The 16,868-nt window shown below is 40.8% G+C and overlaps 1 protein-coding gene across 10 annotated transcripts in view; it reads left to right on the top strand.

Moving 5' to 3' along the window:
- The window catches only part of phka1a (phosphorylase kinase, alpha 1a (muscle)), a 111,713-nt gene that overhangs the window by 67,569 nt on the left and 27,276 nt on the right, over positions 1-16,868 (top strand). For 9 of the 10 annotated variants that reach the window (XM_043704548.1, XM_043704554.1, XM_043704553.1 and 6 more), the window contains 7 exons: positions 2,094-2,270; positions 5,677-5,774; positions 10,983-11,122; positions 11,219-11,375; positions 13,024-13,103; positions 13,190-13,268; positions 14,680-14,809. In XM_043704548.1, coding sequence (XP_043560483.1) covers positions 2,094-2,270; positions 5,677-5,774; positions 10,983-11,122; positions 11,219-11,375; positions 13,024-13,103; positions 13,190-13,268; positions 14,680-14,809 — 861 coding nt within the window. The remainder of the gene's footprint in view (positions 1-2,093; positions 2,271-5,676; positions 5,775-10,982; positions 11,123-11,218; positions 11,376-13,023; positions 13,104-13,189; positions 13,269-14,679; positions 14,810-16,868) is intronic. The other variant, XM_043704556.1, reaches the window with a different exon arrangement.

Here is a 16,868-nt window from a genome sequence, read left to right as displayed (position 1 = left end):
TGTGTGTGTGTGTGTGTGTGTGTGTGTGTGTGCGCGCTGGGAGGTGAGTACTTGCTGAATCCTGGAGTTTGGGCGAAGACCTTGCCTTCAGGAGTGGATCAAACCCCTGTGAGTTAACTGCACCTGTACAATGAACTATGTTCCTGTGAGTGGGCTGGTTTTCCAAGGCTGGGCCAGGACTCTATGGAGACTGAACACCTGTGTGCTGTGGGGTGTACATTTGCTGCATTCAGGAGTGGACTTTGCCCTTGGTTGTGGACCCTGTTTTTTATCGGTGGACTCTGCAGTTTGAAGAGTCTATATATTTGGACTGTGTACCGGAAAGGACTCTTTTTTTTTGATAATTAATTGTATTGTGTTGTTTGTTGGGTCTATCACCTGCACTGTCTTGTGTGTCCCTGGGTCTGGCAGGTCTTACTGTGAGCTGGGAGGCTCACGGGTCATCCCGAAAGCTGTCACCCCGAGAGCCAGAGGGTGGGTAGGCCATCCTGTGAACCTGAAGGTTGGTAGGCTGTCCCGAAAGCCAGAGGGTGGGTAGGCTACCCTGATGCCAGTCGTCCTGAGAGCCAGATGGTGGGTAGGCCGTTCTGAGCGCTGTCGTCCTGAGAATGGGTGATCGGGACGGGCTGTTCTAGAGGTGGTCGGAAGGTGTGTCAGAGCAGCCGAGAGCCAGAAGGCGCATAGGGGTGGGCTGCGATCCGGAAGGCTTGTGGGCTACCCTGCACGCTGTTGTCCCTGGGAAGGGGACGGGCTGTCGTAGAGGTGGCCGGAAGGTGTGTCAGGATAGCCCACTGGCCGGACGGCGCATCGTGATGGGTGAGAGCCCAATGGTGTATAGGGGCAGACCGAGAGCCAGAAGGCAGGTAGCCATCCTCAGCGATGTCACCCCAGGTGGGTACTGGGGCAGGCTGTCCTAGAGGTGGTCGAAATGTGCTGAGGGTGGATAGTGAAGCCGGAAGGTGGGAGGCCGTCCTGACCGCTGTCACCCCGGGTGGGTACTGGGCCGGGCTGTCCTCGAGGTGTTCGAAAGGTGTGTCAGGGTGGACCGAGAACTGGAAGGGGCATGGGGTGGACCGAGAGCCGGAAGGTGTGTAGGGGCAGGCTGCCTTAGATTGGCCGGAAGGTGGGAGGGACGGGGGCTTGCTGTGTCTGTATTGTCTGCACTTTGCTGTCCTCGAGGTGTTCGAAAGGTGTGTCAGGGTGGACCGAGAACTGGAAGGGGCATGGGGTGGACCGAGAGCAGGAAGGTGTGTAGGGGCAGGCTGCCTTAGATTGGCCGGAAGGTGGGAGGGACGGAGGCTTGCTGTGTCTGTATTGTCTGCACTTTCCTATGTAACAGGATTGTCTCATGTACAAATGTCATTGTTGAAGTCTTTTCATATTTGAAACTGAGATTTGGGGTTTGTTCTCATTTCCCTGTAAACTGGGGCCTGGCTTTGCTGCTCCTCTCCCTTGTAAAATTGCTGTTGTATACAGCTGTAAATGTTAACTTTTTTTTGTAAACTCTTTTGTAATTGTTTAATAAAATTTTAAAAAAACTACTGTCAGAGGTTCTGATCATTTTGAGAGCTGGCTCTGAGGAAATTGGAGCAGTATCAAGGATTTTCCACATGTAAATAAAGAGTGACTTAGTGAAGGGTTACTGGCTTCTGAAGTTATTTCACTTGTCTCGTCATCAGCTAGGAAATTAATTTGTATTTTTTAATATTGTGATTTTTTTTTTTGGGTATCAGAAAATCTGTAATGTTATTTTCCTTGATTATGTTCGTGGATCAGAATCCATTCTAAACCAATACATCGTCTGTTGAGGGTGCCGATTAGCAAAATGGCCTTTATTTTATCATTTGCTACTTTTTACTTAGTTGTATGTTCAATTGATTGGCTGTTTGAAGTCAGATAATATGATGGCTGGAATAGGAACTTCCTTTCATGACTGCTGCAGAATACTCATGTGCATGCGTTTGCAAAGCTCAAAGCCCATTCCCCCCGGTCTGCTTGCCTGTATGACTCTTCAAATATGGCAGTTCTTGTGCCTTGCTTGATGTTAATCAAGAATTGACCTTTTTAAAGTATGAGTGTTTTCATTGCCACAGTGGAAAACCGTGATGAATTAACAGTATACTTAAACCAACTGTTGGAGAGCAAGCCACCACAATCTGATAAGCTGCCAACTGCACAGAAAAAGGGTCTGCATCGTTTTCGTGCTGCTGCACATGCCACACGGGACCTGGTCTCTCTGGCACACAAAGCAAAAGGACTTGACATTCAAAGTTAGTTTGGTATCATTTTTAAAAGAAATTTTACAATGACTTTAAGAGCACTTTTAAGGGATAACCTTACCAGGGTTAACCCAGGGAAGGCAATGGCCTTGTGAAATTAGCACAGGACTGTTAATCCAGAGACACAGGTAATGTTCTGGGGACCCAGGTTTGAATTCTGCCACGGCAGATGGAGGAATTTTAATTCAATAAAAATTTGGATTGAAGAGTCTAATGATGACTCCATTCATTCCAATGAATCCATTGTTGACCACCAGAAAAACCCATCTGGTTCACTAGCGTCGAAACTGCTGTCCTGCCCTGGTCTGGACTACAGAAAAGTGTTGAACACTTAACTGCCCTCTGGGTAATTGGGTTTGTGCATTAAATGCTGGCCTAGCCAATAATGCCCACATCCCATGAATTAATTTAAAAAAAAAACCTTGAAATTCATGTAGGATGTCTGTGATTCTTTTAAAAGTACCCTTTGGCAGAGCAATTGCAATTATAACAAAATGTGTTCACAAACCAGGAAGCCAGTGAGGGGAATTTTTGAAAAGTTTTAATCCATTTGCTGAAGCATGCTGGGCTGTTAATGATCTCTAAAGCTAACTGAACTCCATCAGTTGAAGTTCTAGCCTCAACTCCCTCTATATTCCTTCCTTTCTTTCTTCACTTATTGTTGAACAAACGAAAATATGTCTGAAAGAAGTGATGATGTTTACTGTAGCTCAAGATATTTTGCCCATTTGTTTGTGTTTAATTTATGAACAGTCACTGTTTAAAAATAGTTTCTCACGGTTTTATGATCATTGCATCAGGACTAGTTGACTCTTGACAAAAGAGCTAAACTCCAGAGTTGAATGAGAGTGATTGTCCTTGATGTCAAGGCAGCATTTGACTGAGTGTGGTATCAAGACCCTACCAAAGCTAGTCAGTGAGAATCAAGAGGGAAACCTCTCCCCTGGTTGAAGTCCTACCCAAGACAGAGAAAGATGCTTGTGATTCTTGGAGTTCCAAGACAATGGTGTAGTATAGTGTCCCAGGTCTATCTGTCTTCAGCTGCTTCCATCGATTACTTTCCCTCTGACATAATATCAGAAATGGAGCTGTTCACTGATTGAGCAATGTTCAGCACCATTCATGATTCCTCAGATACTAAAGAAGTTTATGTCCTTGGGCATCATGTCCTGGACAACATCCAGGCTTGGGCTGATATTTGGCAATTAACAGTTGTCACACAAGTACCAGGCAATGACCATCTCCAACAAGAAAAAAATTAACCATCTATCCTTGATATTCAATAGTGCTAGATAACTTAATCAAAATCCTGGAAATTACCATTGACTAGGAAATGAGCTAGTGTCAAACAGGGTGGCACTGGAAAAGTACAACAGATCAGGCAGCATCCAAGGAGCAGGAGAGTTGATGTTTTTGGCAAAAGACCTTCCTGACATTCCTGATGAAGGGCTTATGCCCGAAACATCAACTCCTCGGATGCTGCCTGACCTGCTGTGCTTTCCCAGTGCCACCCATTTCAACTCTGACTCTCCAGCATTTGCAGTCCTTGCTTTCTCCCAGGAACTGAACTGGATCAATCATATAAGTACTATGACTACAAGAGTAGGCCAGAGGCCAAGAATTCTGCAACAAGGAACTTGCCACTTGACTTCCCAAAGCATTGATGTCAGTGGCAGTAGCATCTGTAAGGTACACTGCAACAATTCACCACGGCCTCTTTGACAACAGGCCCATGACCTCTGCCATTCAGAAAGACAAGAGCTGTGGATACATGGGCAAACCACATATGTAAGCTCCCCTACTAGCAACATACCTTCTTGACCTGGATCTAGATAGCAACAATGAAGAAGTACCACTATGAACAGCCTTCCTTAATAGGCAGTTCAACACCACCTTCTTGATAGCAACTAGTGACAGGCGAGAATTGCTGGCCTAACCAGTGCACTTGTATCCTTTGAATGTATTTAAAGAAAAGTTTGACGTTCCTTTGTTCTTTTCTGATTTGTTATTTCTCCCAAGTTGTTACAAATACCAATTGTTCTCCTCCAATTTAACAGCACTTTTACAGAAATTCATTTAATAATTCATGTTTCTTGGCTTTTGTTAGTAGATTATTTCAATTGTTGTTGATTTTGAGCAGGATTTCTGTTATTCACGTTGGACATCTACACAATTCAAGAGGTTCAGTTCAGACAATTTGTGAGTACAATAAATGTACAAGATATAAGGTAAACATGCAGAGCTTTGGGGATGGAGCAGTAGGGTCAAGCTAATTTTATGGTTCTGTTAAAGAGTTGGCACAGGTGATGGGCCAAATGGCCTTCTGTGCAATAAGGTATAGAATGGACACAATGTGAGGTTGCATGTTAAAACTGAAATGTAAGGTAACAATAGCAGAATACTGTAGATGCTGGTGAGCTGAAATGAAATAAAGTGTTGGACAAGCTCAGCAGGTCTGGAAGCATCTGTGGAGAGAGAAACTGTGTTTAAATTTCAAATCCAGTATGACTCTTAGTAATTGAAAGTGCTGGAAAATTGTGTTTTTTAATGCTCCTGGCAGAGGGGGAAGATGAGCAAGTGGAACTGATGTTGAGTGTGCCCAAAGTAAAAAAAAAAGATTGTAAGTGAGAAAGAAATATGTAAAATAGGTGTAAATACTATTCGTAAAAAGGAGAAAAGAGTTCTCTCTATTGAGAGCAAGATGAACAAAATATCCCCGAGGAGGGATGAGGGACCAAATGGAGACTGGATGACTGCTTTGTGGAACACCTCTCTTCATAGGAATGATGCTGACATTTCATTTGCTTATCATTTCAGTCACCACCTTGCTCCCATGCTAATATTTCTATCTTTGGACTGCTATAGTGTTCCAATAAAGCTCAACACAAGCAGCTGGAACAACACATTATTTTTCAGTTAGACATTTTGTAGCCTCTAGGACACAAGACTGAGATTCACAACTTTAGCGTAAATTTTTCTTATACCCCTGGTAGTATCTCGCTTGTGTTTTGTTGACTTTGCTTTCTGTAGACTGGATCTATTTTCTGTTTCTCCGCTATCATTGACACCTGTTTTGCAAAGATATCACTCCTTTACCACCATTATCACTAGTTTTGTCAGTTTGCTCTGGGAATGTTCACCACCTGTCCCACTTATTCCCCCCCCCCAATTATGACTAGCATTAAAAAACACCACTTTCAAGCTTTTTTTAAGTTCTGAAGAAGAATGATATTGGTCTCAGAATTGTTTCTCTTTCCTCAGATATTGCCAGACCTGCTGAGTTTCTCCAGTACTTTTATTTCATATTCTCTCTCTCGAGAACTAAATATTTGTTCTGATTAATTCAAATGATAACTTGAATGTAAAAATGCTAAGTTTATTTCTTTTTATATTGTAGATGTCTCTCTTTATCTACCCAGCAGCTTGTTAACTATCACCAATCCATCACCGAGTTCTTTGTCTGTTTCTTCAGGCCAGACAAAAGACAATGTAGAGGTAATAACTTTTTTTTGTTATATAAACTCGTGTTTACTGTGAGAGTTGGTTCTGGGGCTACATTTTTTAAAGTATGTGGTTTGGGGAAGGAATAATACTGAGGTCAATTGCTTTGGATTATTTATCAGTGATAAAATTGTGAGGATTTGTAATTGGGCCCCACAAGCAGCTCAGTTATAGAGGAAACATTTAGATTACAAGTTAGAGATGTTGTTTACAAAGTTAATACCAAGAAATACAAAGTTAAGCTAGGAAAGGGAAACAATGAGAGGTTAATAGAAATGGAAACAACCTCTAGGAAATGTTACCAAAGACAGATTTGGGCATTTTACTAGAAAACACTTGGACAACACCAGGTTAGTAATAGTGAATAGAGCAAACAGGATATATTGTTCGGGGAATATTCACATATATGAATTTGGACCAGGAGGTAGTGACTAAAGCCGACTTCACTACTCAATAATGTCATGGCTGATCTGATTACACGACTTTCCCACCCACCCGAAATAATGTTTCGCTTCTTACTTGTTAAGAATCTATGACCTCTGCATTATAGACATGTAAAGAGTCTGCTTCCACCACCTTTTGAGGAAGAAAGTGCCAAAGATTCATGACCCTTGGAGAAGAAAAATTCTCACCTCCAGCTTAAATGTGGGTGACTCCTTAATTTGAAAGATAACGCCTCATTTTAGATTCTCCCATGAGAGGAAATCTCCTTTCCACATCCACACTGTGAAGGTCCCTCAAGATTTGTGTTGAAATCTAGTCAACTCTTGCTCCTCTTATACCTAGCAGTTACAAAATTAGCTTGCCTAACCTTTCCTCTTAACACAACCAACCTAATTCAGACATTAATCTAGCAGGCCTTCTCTGAATTACTTGTGCTGCATTTACATTCTTCGTTGAACACAGGCAATAATGCAATAAACAGTATCCCAGATGTGATTTCAGTAATGCCCTATGTAAGTGAAGCATAACCTCTATCTTTGTTTTCAATTCCCCCCAAAATCAACAGTAAATTTTTGTTTGCTTTCTTATTGCTTGTTTTACCTGCAATTCAACATCCCTGATCAACATCCTGGAGGTTATATTTGACGAGAAACTGAACTGAACTAGCCATATCAATACTGTCGACAAGAGTAGGTCAGTGGTTCAGAATCCTGCAATGAGTAACTCATCTTCTGATTATTCAAACCCTGCCCACTATCTACAAAGAACAAGTCAGAAATGTGATGGATTGCTTCCCACTTTCTGAGATGCATGCAGCTCCAACAAGAAGGTTTACACCAACCAGAACAAAGCAGTCCACTTGATTAGGACCATATTCACAATCATTCACTTGCTCCACCAGAGTTGTGGACCATTTACAACATGCATTGCAGAAATTCACAAAGGCTATTTAGACAGCACACCCTAAACCCATGGCCTGTAGCATCGTGCTTTAGGACACCCAGTTCCCTTTGTATCTCGGAGCTCTGCAATTTCTCACCATTGTGACATGATTTCTTTTTGCTAAAATGGACAAATCTCTATTGTTTTCAAGTTATACTCCATTTACCAGACCTTTTGCCCACTTACTTAACCAGTCTGTCACAAACCTACTGTTTATAGCTTGCTTGCATCCTCTTTACAACATACTTGAGCAACCGTACCTTTGATCGATTCATTCAAGTAATTTAAATAACTTGTAAAAATTTGATGCACTTGCACTAATAGCTGCGAAATGCTACTGATTACATTTTATCAACCTGAAAATGATCCATTTATGACTACTGTCTTTCCAGTTAACTGGCCTATCTCTCTCCAGTTTGTCAACCCGAGAAAGTAAATTTTTATTTTCTGTAATGACCCTTTTATGTAGCACCAAATGCTTTCTAGTGTTTGAAATAAAATACATCCACCTTTTGTCCACAACACGTTACTACCGCAAAGAATTACAATAAATTGGTTAATTTCCCTTTCACAGAATAAAGTAAAAATCTTTCTGAGAATTGGTTTGTACAATATCTTAGGTGCATTTTCAGTCTCCAAAGATATTAAGGGATGTGAAATTAGCACCCTGATCAGCAATAGCAAAGCAAGCTTAAGGGACACAATGATCATTACTGTCACTATGAAGGACCCCAACAGACGTTTGAGAGACTGCTAGCTTGATTAAGGTGTTCGATCCTAAGGCAAAATGAACTGACAATTGTGCTCTTTAAAGCTCACCTTTGTGACATTCTACATTGTTATGGACACGAAATAAATGCATCTTTTTGTTATTTGGATTTCTGAAGGAACTTGAACTTAAGGCTGTAGAGCAGAAGCAAACTTCTAGTTACAGTGACAAACGTATTCTATCCACCAATGTACTCAAAATGAGCATTTATTGGAAATGCAGTTGACTGTTAGAAACAAGCTAGACAGAAACTTAATCAGATTTTGGGGAATTGTGAAGAGCAAATTGGTTGAGAGTCACTAATAAAATGATTTGAATTGGAAATGCGCATCTGATTTGACTGGATTTTGCAACCATTAATGTAACAATGCCACTTGCTGCTGACCTCAAAGAGAAATGATCAGCAACTAGTGGCATGGATTTCCCTTTTCAGGTGCCAGTTTAAACTTGGCATTAAGGCAAGTGAATCTCCAAGAGTTTAGCAGCAGTGATGTTGGTAAACATTACATTGAAGTATTCTAGTAGTTAGCAAATCTGGAATTAAAAGTATTGATTGTCATTCTTGTACCATGGAAGGTTGCCTTGCACCCAGGGCTGACTTGTCCTTCTTTGCTTTGCCCATGGTGAAATAAATGTCTCCTCATGATGTAGTGAAGCTGTTACCTCCCTGATACATTGGTGTATTGCAAATGGGCAATTTTGTTTATAAAGGGACAGGAGCAGGCTGTTCAGCACAGTGAGCCTGGCCCGCCATTTTAGATCGTGGCTGAACATCTCCTAGATGACACTTTCCTGCACTATCACCAATCTGTCAATGTCATTAGTCTTCATAAACCTATCAATTTCTGTCTTGAAACTGCGCAATGATTAAGCTTCTGCAACCCTCTGGGTTAGAACATTCAAAAGATTCCTTAACGTCAGAATTAAGAAAATCTTTCTGATCCCCGTCTTTCTGATCTTTTTTGTGAGATCTATCTCGTACTTCTAGCATCACCAGACAGGGGAAACGTTCTATCTGCATCCACCTTGCCATTTCATGGACAAATTTGTAAGTTTCAGTGAGATCGCCTTGCAGTCATAGAATCATAGAAATGTACAGCATGGAAATAGATCCTTCGGTTCAACTCATCCATGCCGACCAGGTATCCCACCCCAATCTAGTCCCACATGCCAGCAACCAGCCCATATCCCTCCAAACCCTTCCGATTCATATAGCCATCCAGATGCCTTTTAAATGTTGCAATTGTACTAGCCTCCACCACTTCCTCTGGCAACTCATTCCAGTCTGGCTGTATATTCCTCTGTATGAAAAAGTTGCCCCTTAGGTCTCTTATAAGTTTCCCCTCTCACCCTAAACCTATGCCCTCTAGTTCTGGATTCCCCCACCCCAGGGAAGAGACTTTGTTTATTTATCCTATCCATGCCCTTCATGATTTTGTAAATCTCTATAAGGTCACTCCTCAGCTTCTGATGCTCCAGGGAAACCAGCCCCAGCCTATTCAACATCTCCCTATAGCTCAAATCTCTTTTGGACCCTTTCAAATTTCACAACATCCTTCTGATAGGAAGGAGACCAGAATTGCACACAATATTCCAAAAGTGGCTGAACCAATGTCCTGTACAGCTGCAACATGACCTCCCAACTCCTGTACTCAGTACTCTGACCAATAAAGGAAAGCATTCTGACCGCCACCTTCACTATCCTATCTACCTGTGACTCCACTTTCAAGGAACTATGAACCTGCACTCCAAGGTCTCCTTGTTCGCTCCCGAATATATAAGTCCTGCTAAGTTTTGCTGTTCCAAAATGCAGAACCTCACATTTAACTGAACTAAACTCCATCTGCCACTTCTCAGCCCATTAGCCCATCTGGTCCAGATCCTGTTGTAATCTGAGGTAATGTTCTTCGCTGTCCACTACACCGCCAATATTGGTGTCATCTGCAAACTTACTAACTGTACCTCTTATGCTCATATCCAAATCATTTATACAAATGACAAAAAGTTGTGGACCCAGCACCGATCCTTGTGGCACTCCACTGGTCACAGGCTTCCGGTCTGAAAAAGAATCCATCACCCTCTGGCTTCTACCTTTGAGCCAGTTCTGTATCCAAATGTTCTCCTTGTATTCCATGAGACCTAACCTTGCTAACCAGTCTCCCATGGGGAACCTTATCGAATGCCTTACTGAAGTCCATACAGATCACATCTACCACAGCAACCACCATTCTTTTTAATAGATGCTAACATATGCACTGCTATGGATGTCAGTATTTCTTCACACTCTGCTCCTCCCTTTTTAAATGGTGGAGTTATATTTGCTCCCTAGCAGTCAGCAGGAACCTTTCCAGTATCTATAGAATTTCAAGAGATTGTAATTAATGAGATTTGCTATCTCTATCTCTACTGCTACTTCCTTCAGCACTCTGAATGAAGCTCATCTAATCCAGCAGATTGTCAATCCTTAATCCAGCTAATTTCCCAAATGCTATCTCTTTGCGAATACTAATTCTTTGTAACTTTTCAGTTTCATATGTCTCTTAGTCACCTAGTATTTCTGGGAACATTTCTGTGTTTCCTGAGAAGACTAGCTCAAAGAAACTATCTCTTTTCTCCACATTCCCCAATATAAATTCTCACATGTCAATTGTTATTTATCCTAACAAACCTTTTTCCTTTCACATATCAATAGAAGCTTTTACAGTCTGGCTGTATATTTCTCGCTGGTTGTGTGGAATTTAATTTATAGTTGGTATGAGGATGGCAACATGTCACTTGTGAAGGCTGCATATGTTGCTCATTCCTACTTGCTTTTCATTGATCACTCAGATGCTATAACAAATCAATCATTGACAAACAGCCCAAATAGGGACAGCTGGTTCTCTTGCTTGAAGGTCATTTATGATTTGAGTTTGTATGGCAATCATAAATTATAAAACTAAAATTAACTTTCTGTACCTATGCTAATGGAACCCATGGAAGTTGTGTGAGTGTAGTCGTGAAATATTTGAATTTATAATTTTGATTTCATTCTCATTCTGTATCAGTATTCAACGGTCACTACTACAAAGGATTGGCCAAAGGCTGCCTCTGGTGAAATAGATTGCAAAGCCTTGGTTGAACAATTAAAAACGTGCTCAAACTTACATGAACAGTTCGAAATAATCAATGTAATATATATGACAAAGTAAGGTTTTTCATTTTTCAAAAATATATTAAATATTTTTCAGATGCTTAACATGTGGTTTGATTTTTAATCAATACCTTCCTGTTCTTTTTGTAGAGGTATAGATTGGGATACAAATATGACTGATGATCCTCGCACCACTATCCGTGACCTCCTAATGGAGCTTTACACAAAAGCTGGCAATGCTCACCAGTGGGGACTAATCCGTTACATATCTGGCATGCTCCAAAAAAAGATTGAAGAACTTGATGAGGTAGTTAAAAGTCCAATCCTTCACATTGTACATAATAGTGTCATGTATAGTAATTTCAATACTTTCCAAGTCTGAAATCTGTTGGCATGCCACATATTCACTTGACCTTTTCTGTCAATACAGTGCATATTTTGTTTGCATTACAATTTATATTGTCAATGACTTGTGTATGTTAATGTTGTAATAGAATTGGAGTACTATTGTATGATTACTTCTAACTGCTCTGAGCATTTGTGAAGTTCTATTTTCATCGCAATGTGGAACTGAGTTTTTACATCTATTTTATATTTGTTTTTGACAGCTTTGGGTTTTACTGTTATTTTAATCTCTTTTTGACTTACAAAAGTAGTGATTCTGGACAACCGCTGTCTTCAACCTTTTGATACGTAGATTACTTGACTACTGTGGAATCGGTTTAGCTCAGTTGGCTGGATCGTTGGTTTATAGAGCACTGTGATGCCAACAGTGTGGGTTCAATTCTATTACCAGTTTCAGATGACCATGAAGGACTCTCCTTTTCAACCTCTTCCCTTGTTTAGTTGCCCTCAGGTTAAATCACCACTAGTCACTTCTCTCTCTCTCTAATGAGAGAGCAGCCCCTATGGTCTAGTAAGACTATAGCGACACAACCAACAACTTGACCACTTATCATGGTGTCAATCTGGAGACTGAGTGTTAGCTTGTTATTTGATTGTGTGAGATATCACAACTGAGCCTTAGCATTATTTGTGTTTAGACTTTACAAGCAGTTACTTAATGATTAGATTAGATGATTAGATTCCCTACAGTGTGGAAACAGACCCTTCGGCCCAACAAGGAGAAAGTGAGGACTGCAGATGCTGGAGATCAGAGCTGAAAAATGTGTTGCTGGAAAAGCGCAGCAGGTCAGGCAGCATCAAAGGAGCAGGAGAATCGACGTTTCGGGCATAAACCCTTCTTCAGGAATAAGGAGGGTGTGCCAAGCAGGCTAAGATAAAAGATAGGGAAGAAGGGCTTATGCCCGAAACATTGATTCTCCTGCTCCTTTAATGCTGCCTGACCTGCTGCGCTTTTCCAGCAACACATTTTTCAGCTTTGGCTCAACAAGTCCACACTGACCCTCCGAAGAGCAACCCACCCAGACCCATTCCACTACATTCATCCCTGACTAATGCACCTAACACTACAGGCAATTTAGCATGGCCAATTCACCTAACCTGCACATCTTTGGACTGTGGGAGGAAACTGGAGCACCCGGAAGAAACCCACGCAAACACTGGGAGAACGTGCAAACTCCACACAGTGCCCGAGGCGGGAATTGAAACCAGGTCTCTTGTGCTGTGAGGCAGCAGTGCTAACCACTGAGCCACTGTGCAGCCCATTTACTAATAACTAGGGATGGTAAATCTTGGCTGTATTTGAAACCATATGAAAGTTCCACTGCTACCTTGACTGAGATTGATCACCTTACAAATCCCTGATCAGTCTTGCATAGTCTGACATATGGCATGTTTTCTCATAAACAACAAAACAATCCAATACTTTACTGAGCTATTGAAATGTTTTCATTGTCGGTAAGTTAAGCAGTAACTGGTAGTAAATTATTGCTTTTATAGTATATAATATTTGCATTTTTATATAACTACATTTTTGATGCAATCTATCACAGGCTTGCACAACACTCTTATCAAATCAGAAGCATCTTACTGTTGGCCTTCCACCTGAACCACGAGAGAGAACAATTTCAGCGTGAGTACTTCACTGAAGACTGGTTATTCGGTCATATTATATTGAAATAGTTATGAAATCAATTTATGATCTTTCTTTCTTATTAGACCTTTGCCACTTAATGAACTTACAAAATTGATTGAAGAAGCTAGCGAACAAAATGTCAGTTTGGTCATCCTCACACAGGTTAGTTCATGCAACAAAGCACTGTTAATGAGTCCTGTTTGAAATCCATATTTATATACAGTTGGATTTAATGGCCAATTCATATTTCTCCATTGTTGTCAATGGATAACTTGCTGAGTTTGGCACAACATCCTGTTGGACACCAAATCATGAGTCAGAAAGTTCAGCTTGGATAATTTGTGAATAAAATTAAAGTACCAGGATTGTTTTGATACTTAATGTTACTTGTTAACCTACTGCTAAGATGTCTCATATATATTATAGAGTCATAGAGATATACAGCACGGAAACAGACCCTTCGGTCCAACTCGTCCATGCTGATTAGATATCCCAACCCAATCTAATCCCACCTGCAGCACCCGGCCCATATCCCTCGTACATTGATGTATGTTATCTATGATATATTTTCTAAGAGTTGGAATTACTGAATTGATTCTCAAATTAACATTTACATTCCAAGTCTGATTTCAAATAAAATGAGCCACCTGAAGAGGAAAGAATCAGCATATGTGTGAATACTGAAACAGAAATTTTGATGGTATTAACACATTTTAAAAAAAGTTTTCTGGTATGCATTGTGGTGTTACTGGGGTGTACTAAGTATAACAATTAGGTAAAAACAAGGACTGCAGATGCTGGAAACCAGATTCTAGATTAGAGTGGTGCTGGAAAAGCACAGCAGTTCAGGCAACATCCGGGGAGCAGGAAAATCAACATTTCGGGCAAAAACCATTACCATAGAAGTAATGTTTAATGAACCATCAGAAATGCCTAACAGGACTGCTAGAGAGTAATATCCATTTTTCTAATGCCCAGTGGTTGGTCTTTCCATATTTTTCTGGTACATATATCAAAGTTTAAAACCATACAGACTGCTGTTCCATAGCACAAAATAATCTTGTTGCTTTGGACGGTACCCAATCGTACAATATATTCATAGAGCAAGTTTAGAGAATCGAGGATTGCTGTCTTTCAGACAGAAAAGTTTTGGGAAATTTACTTGGAGTATTCATATCATGAATAATTTTGATGGAGTAAATGAAGAGAAACCTTTTTTCACTGGTATCAGAATTTGTAACCAGAGACACATTTCATTTAAGTTTAGTAAAAAAAAAAGTCCAGAGGCGAGATGAGGATTGAAAAAATACACATTGAGTAATATTGATCAGGAACATACTGTCTGAAGAAAGAAGGAACTAGATTTTTAATAAAAACTTTTCAAAAGGAAAGGCTTCTTCAAATAAAAAGGGCTCTAGGAAAAGAGCAGGGGAGTGGGACTGATTGAATATCTCTTTCAAATAGCACACAGGGGTTAAATATAGTGCAGTACTTCTATGCAGTAAAATTCTATTCTAACTTTATTTGTACCGTAAATTAGCTGCTTTATATTTATAAACTTTTGTTTTGATAGGAAATTGTGGTTTACCTCGCAATGTACATAAGGACAGAACCCAGTTTGTTTGCTGAAATGTTCCGACTGCGTACTGGATTAATTATCCAGGTCATGGCAACCGAGCTGGCCAATTCTCTCAAGTGTTCAGGTAAAGCTTCTCAGAAGCATCCACAAACTCTGACTCAAGATGGTAGAATATACCTACTTCTGAAAGTTTTACAATCAAACTTTGAGTTGCTATGTTCAGAGTTCATCCAAGAAAGCACTTTGTGGGCAAAGAGGGAAATAATTTATAGATGTCTTTAGATTTTTCCAACTGTGGAAAACTTTTCCTTGTCGTCCAAATAAATAATGTTGTCTCAGTACTCATAAGTGCCATTACTAAATTGGAACATTTGCATAATTGTTTTTAAGTGCTCCCATGTGCAAAGACTGGATCCATTTCAGTTAATATTTCTTTTTTCTCCAAAAACAGATTGGACTGAAGAGCACCCTATTATATCAAATTCTATGTATTTTTTAAAAAAGTATAGTTTCTAATGTCCATATTTTACTTTTTTCTACAAAGAATCCTAGTTCAATGAAATGCTGTCGGGGTGTAGGATAATTCCCAAATTTTGTTTATTTTTTACATTCTAAACAACTGCAACACTTTACTGCCTGTGAGCTGAAGGATGTTATTGCTAGGTCTGTAGTCCCTTTGTCTTTTCTATTCCTAATACACTCATACTGGCAAGCATATCTCTAATGAATTGCCAGTTTCTATTGTTCAACAAAATATAAAAGATATTTTATGTAGTCTTGGCAATCCTGCCAACCTTCTGTTCCAGTCAACCCTGTCCGTCTCTGTTTTTGCCTCACTGAATCAGCTTTACTCTCATTGATTTTTCTTACACTAGATTGTTGCATATCATTCTGTGCCACCATCCTGATCCTTAAGATATAATGATCACTGTCTCCTAAATGTTCTTCTGCTGGCACTTGATCAAATTGGTCTATTTTATTTCCAAGGACCAGGTCCGAGAATGCAGCCTTGGTAAGGACAAGCCAGGGAACTATAGATCAGTGAGCCTGATGTCGGTGGTGGTCAAGTTGTTGGAGAGAATCCTGAGGGACAGGATGTACATGTATTTGGAAAGGCAAGGACTGATTAAGGATAGTCAACATGGCTTTATGTGTGGGGAAATTCTGTCTAGCAAACATGATTGCGTTTTTGAAGAAGTAACAAAGAGGATTGATGAGGGCAGAGCGGTAGATGTGAACAGTAAGGCATTTGACAAGGTTCCCCATGGGAGACTTTATAGTAAGGTTGTGCGGTGTCCATTCATACGTTGCCATAGCCTCTGCTTAATCTCATCAATGTACCATGCCTCAGGGCATCCTTACCTGCAGCATATGAAATAGACATGGTTGGCTGAGTCGCATGAGTATCTGCCACGTACATGGTGGGAGTTGTCCCCACACGTAATGGTGGTATCCGTGTTGACATTCTGACATGTCTTGCAGTGTCTACTGTGACAAGGTCGTATGGTGTTGTCCTAAAAGCGAGGCAGTTTGCTACGAACAGTGATCTGTTTAAGGTTTGGTGGCTGTTTAAATGTGAGAAGTAGAGGCGTGACAGGCACTTGGAAGTACTCAAGGATGCCCTCATAAGAATGGGGGTATGATGCTCAATTCATCAACCACCAGTTCCAATGTGCCACAGCGAGAAACCGTAAAGACCTCATCAGGAGACAGACACAAGCTGCAACCGACAGGATAGCATTCGTTGTCCAGTACTTTCCAGGAGCCAAAGACCTACTCCATGTTCTTCGCAGCCTGCAACACATTATCAATGAGGGTGAGCACCTCGCCAAGACCATCCCCACATCTCCACTTCTTGCCTTTAAACAACCACCAAACCTCAAACAGATCATTGTTTGCAGCAAACTGCCCAGCTTTCAGGAAACCTCCATACAACCTTGTCACAGCGGTTGCTGCAAGACATGTCAGTGTGTCAACACGGATACCACCATTACATGTGGGGACATCTCCCACCATGTATGCAGCAGGTACTCCTATGACTCGGACAACATTGTCGATCTCATACCCTGCAGGCAAGGATGCCCTGAGGCATGGTACATTGGCGAGACTTAGCAGACGCGACAGCAATGGATGAATGGACACCACATAGCAATCTACAGATAAGAGTCTTCTCTCCCAATCAG

The sequence above is a fragment of the Chiloscyllium plagiosum genome, chromosome 15 (genome assembly GCF_004010195.1).
Source record: "Chiloscyllium plagiosum isolate BGI_BamShark_2017 chromosome 15, ASM401019v2, whole genome shotgun sequence".
In the NCBI taxonomy this organism is placed as follows: Eukaryota; Metazoa; Chordata; class Chondrichthyes; order Orectolobiformes; family Hemiscylliidae; genus Chiloscyllium; species Chiloscyllium plagiosum.
Note: the sequence above shows the minus strand (reverse complement) of the source record. Positions and strands in the feature narration are given on the sequence as shown.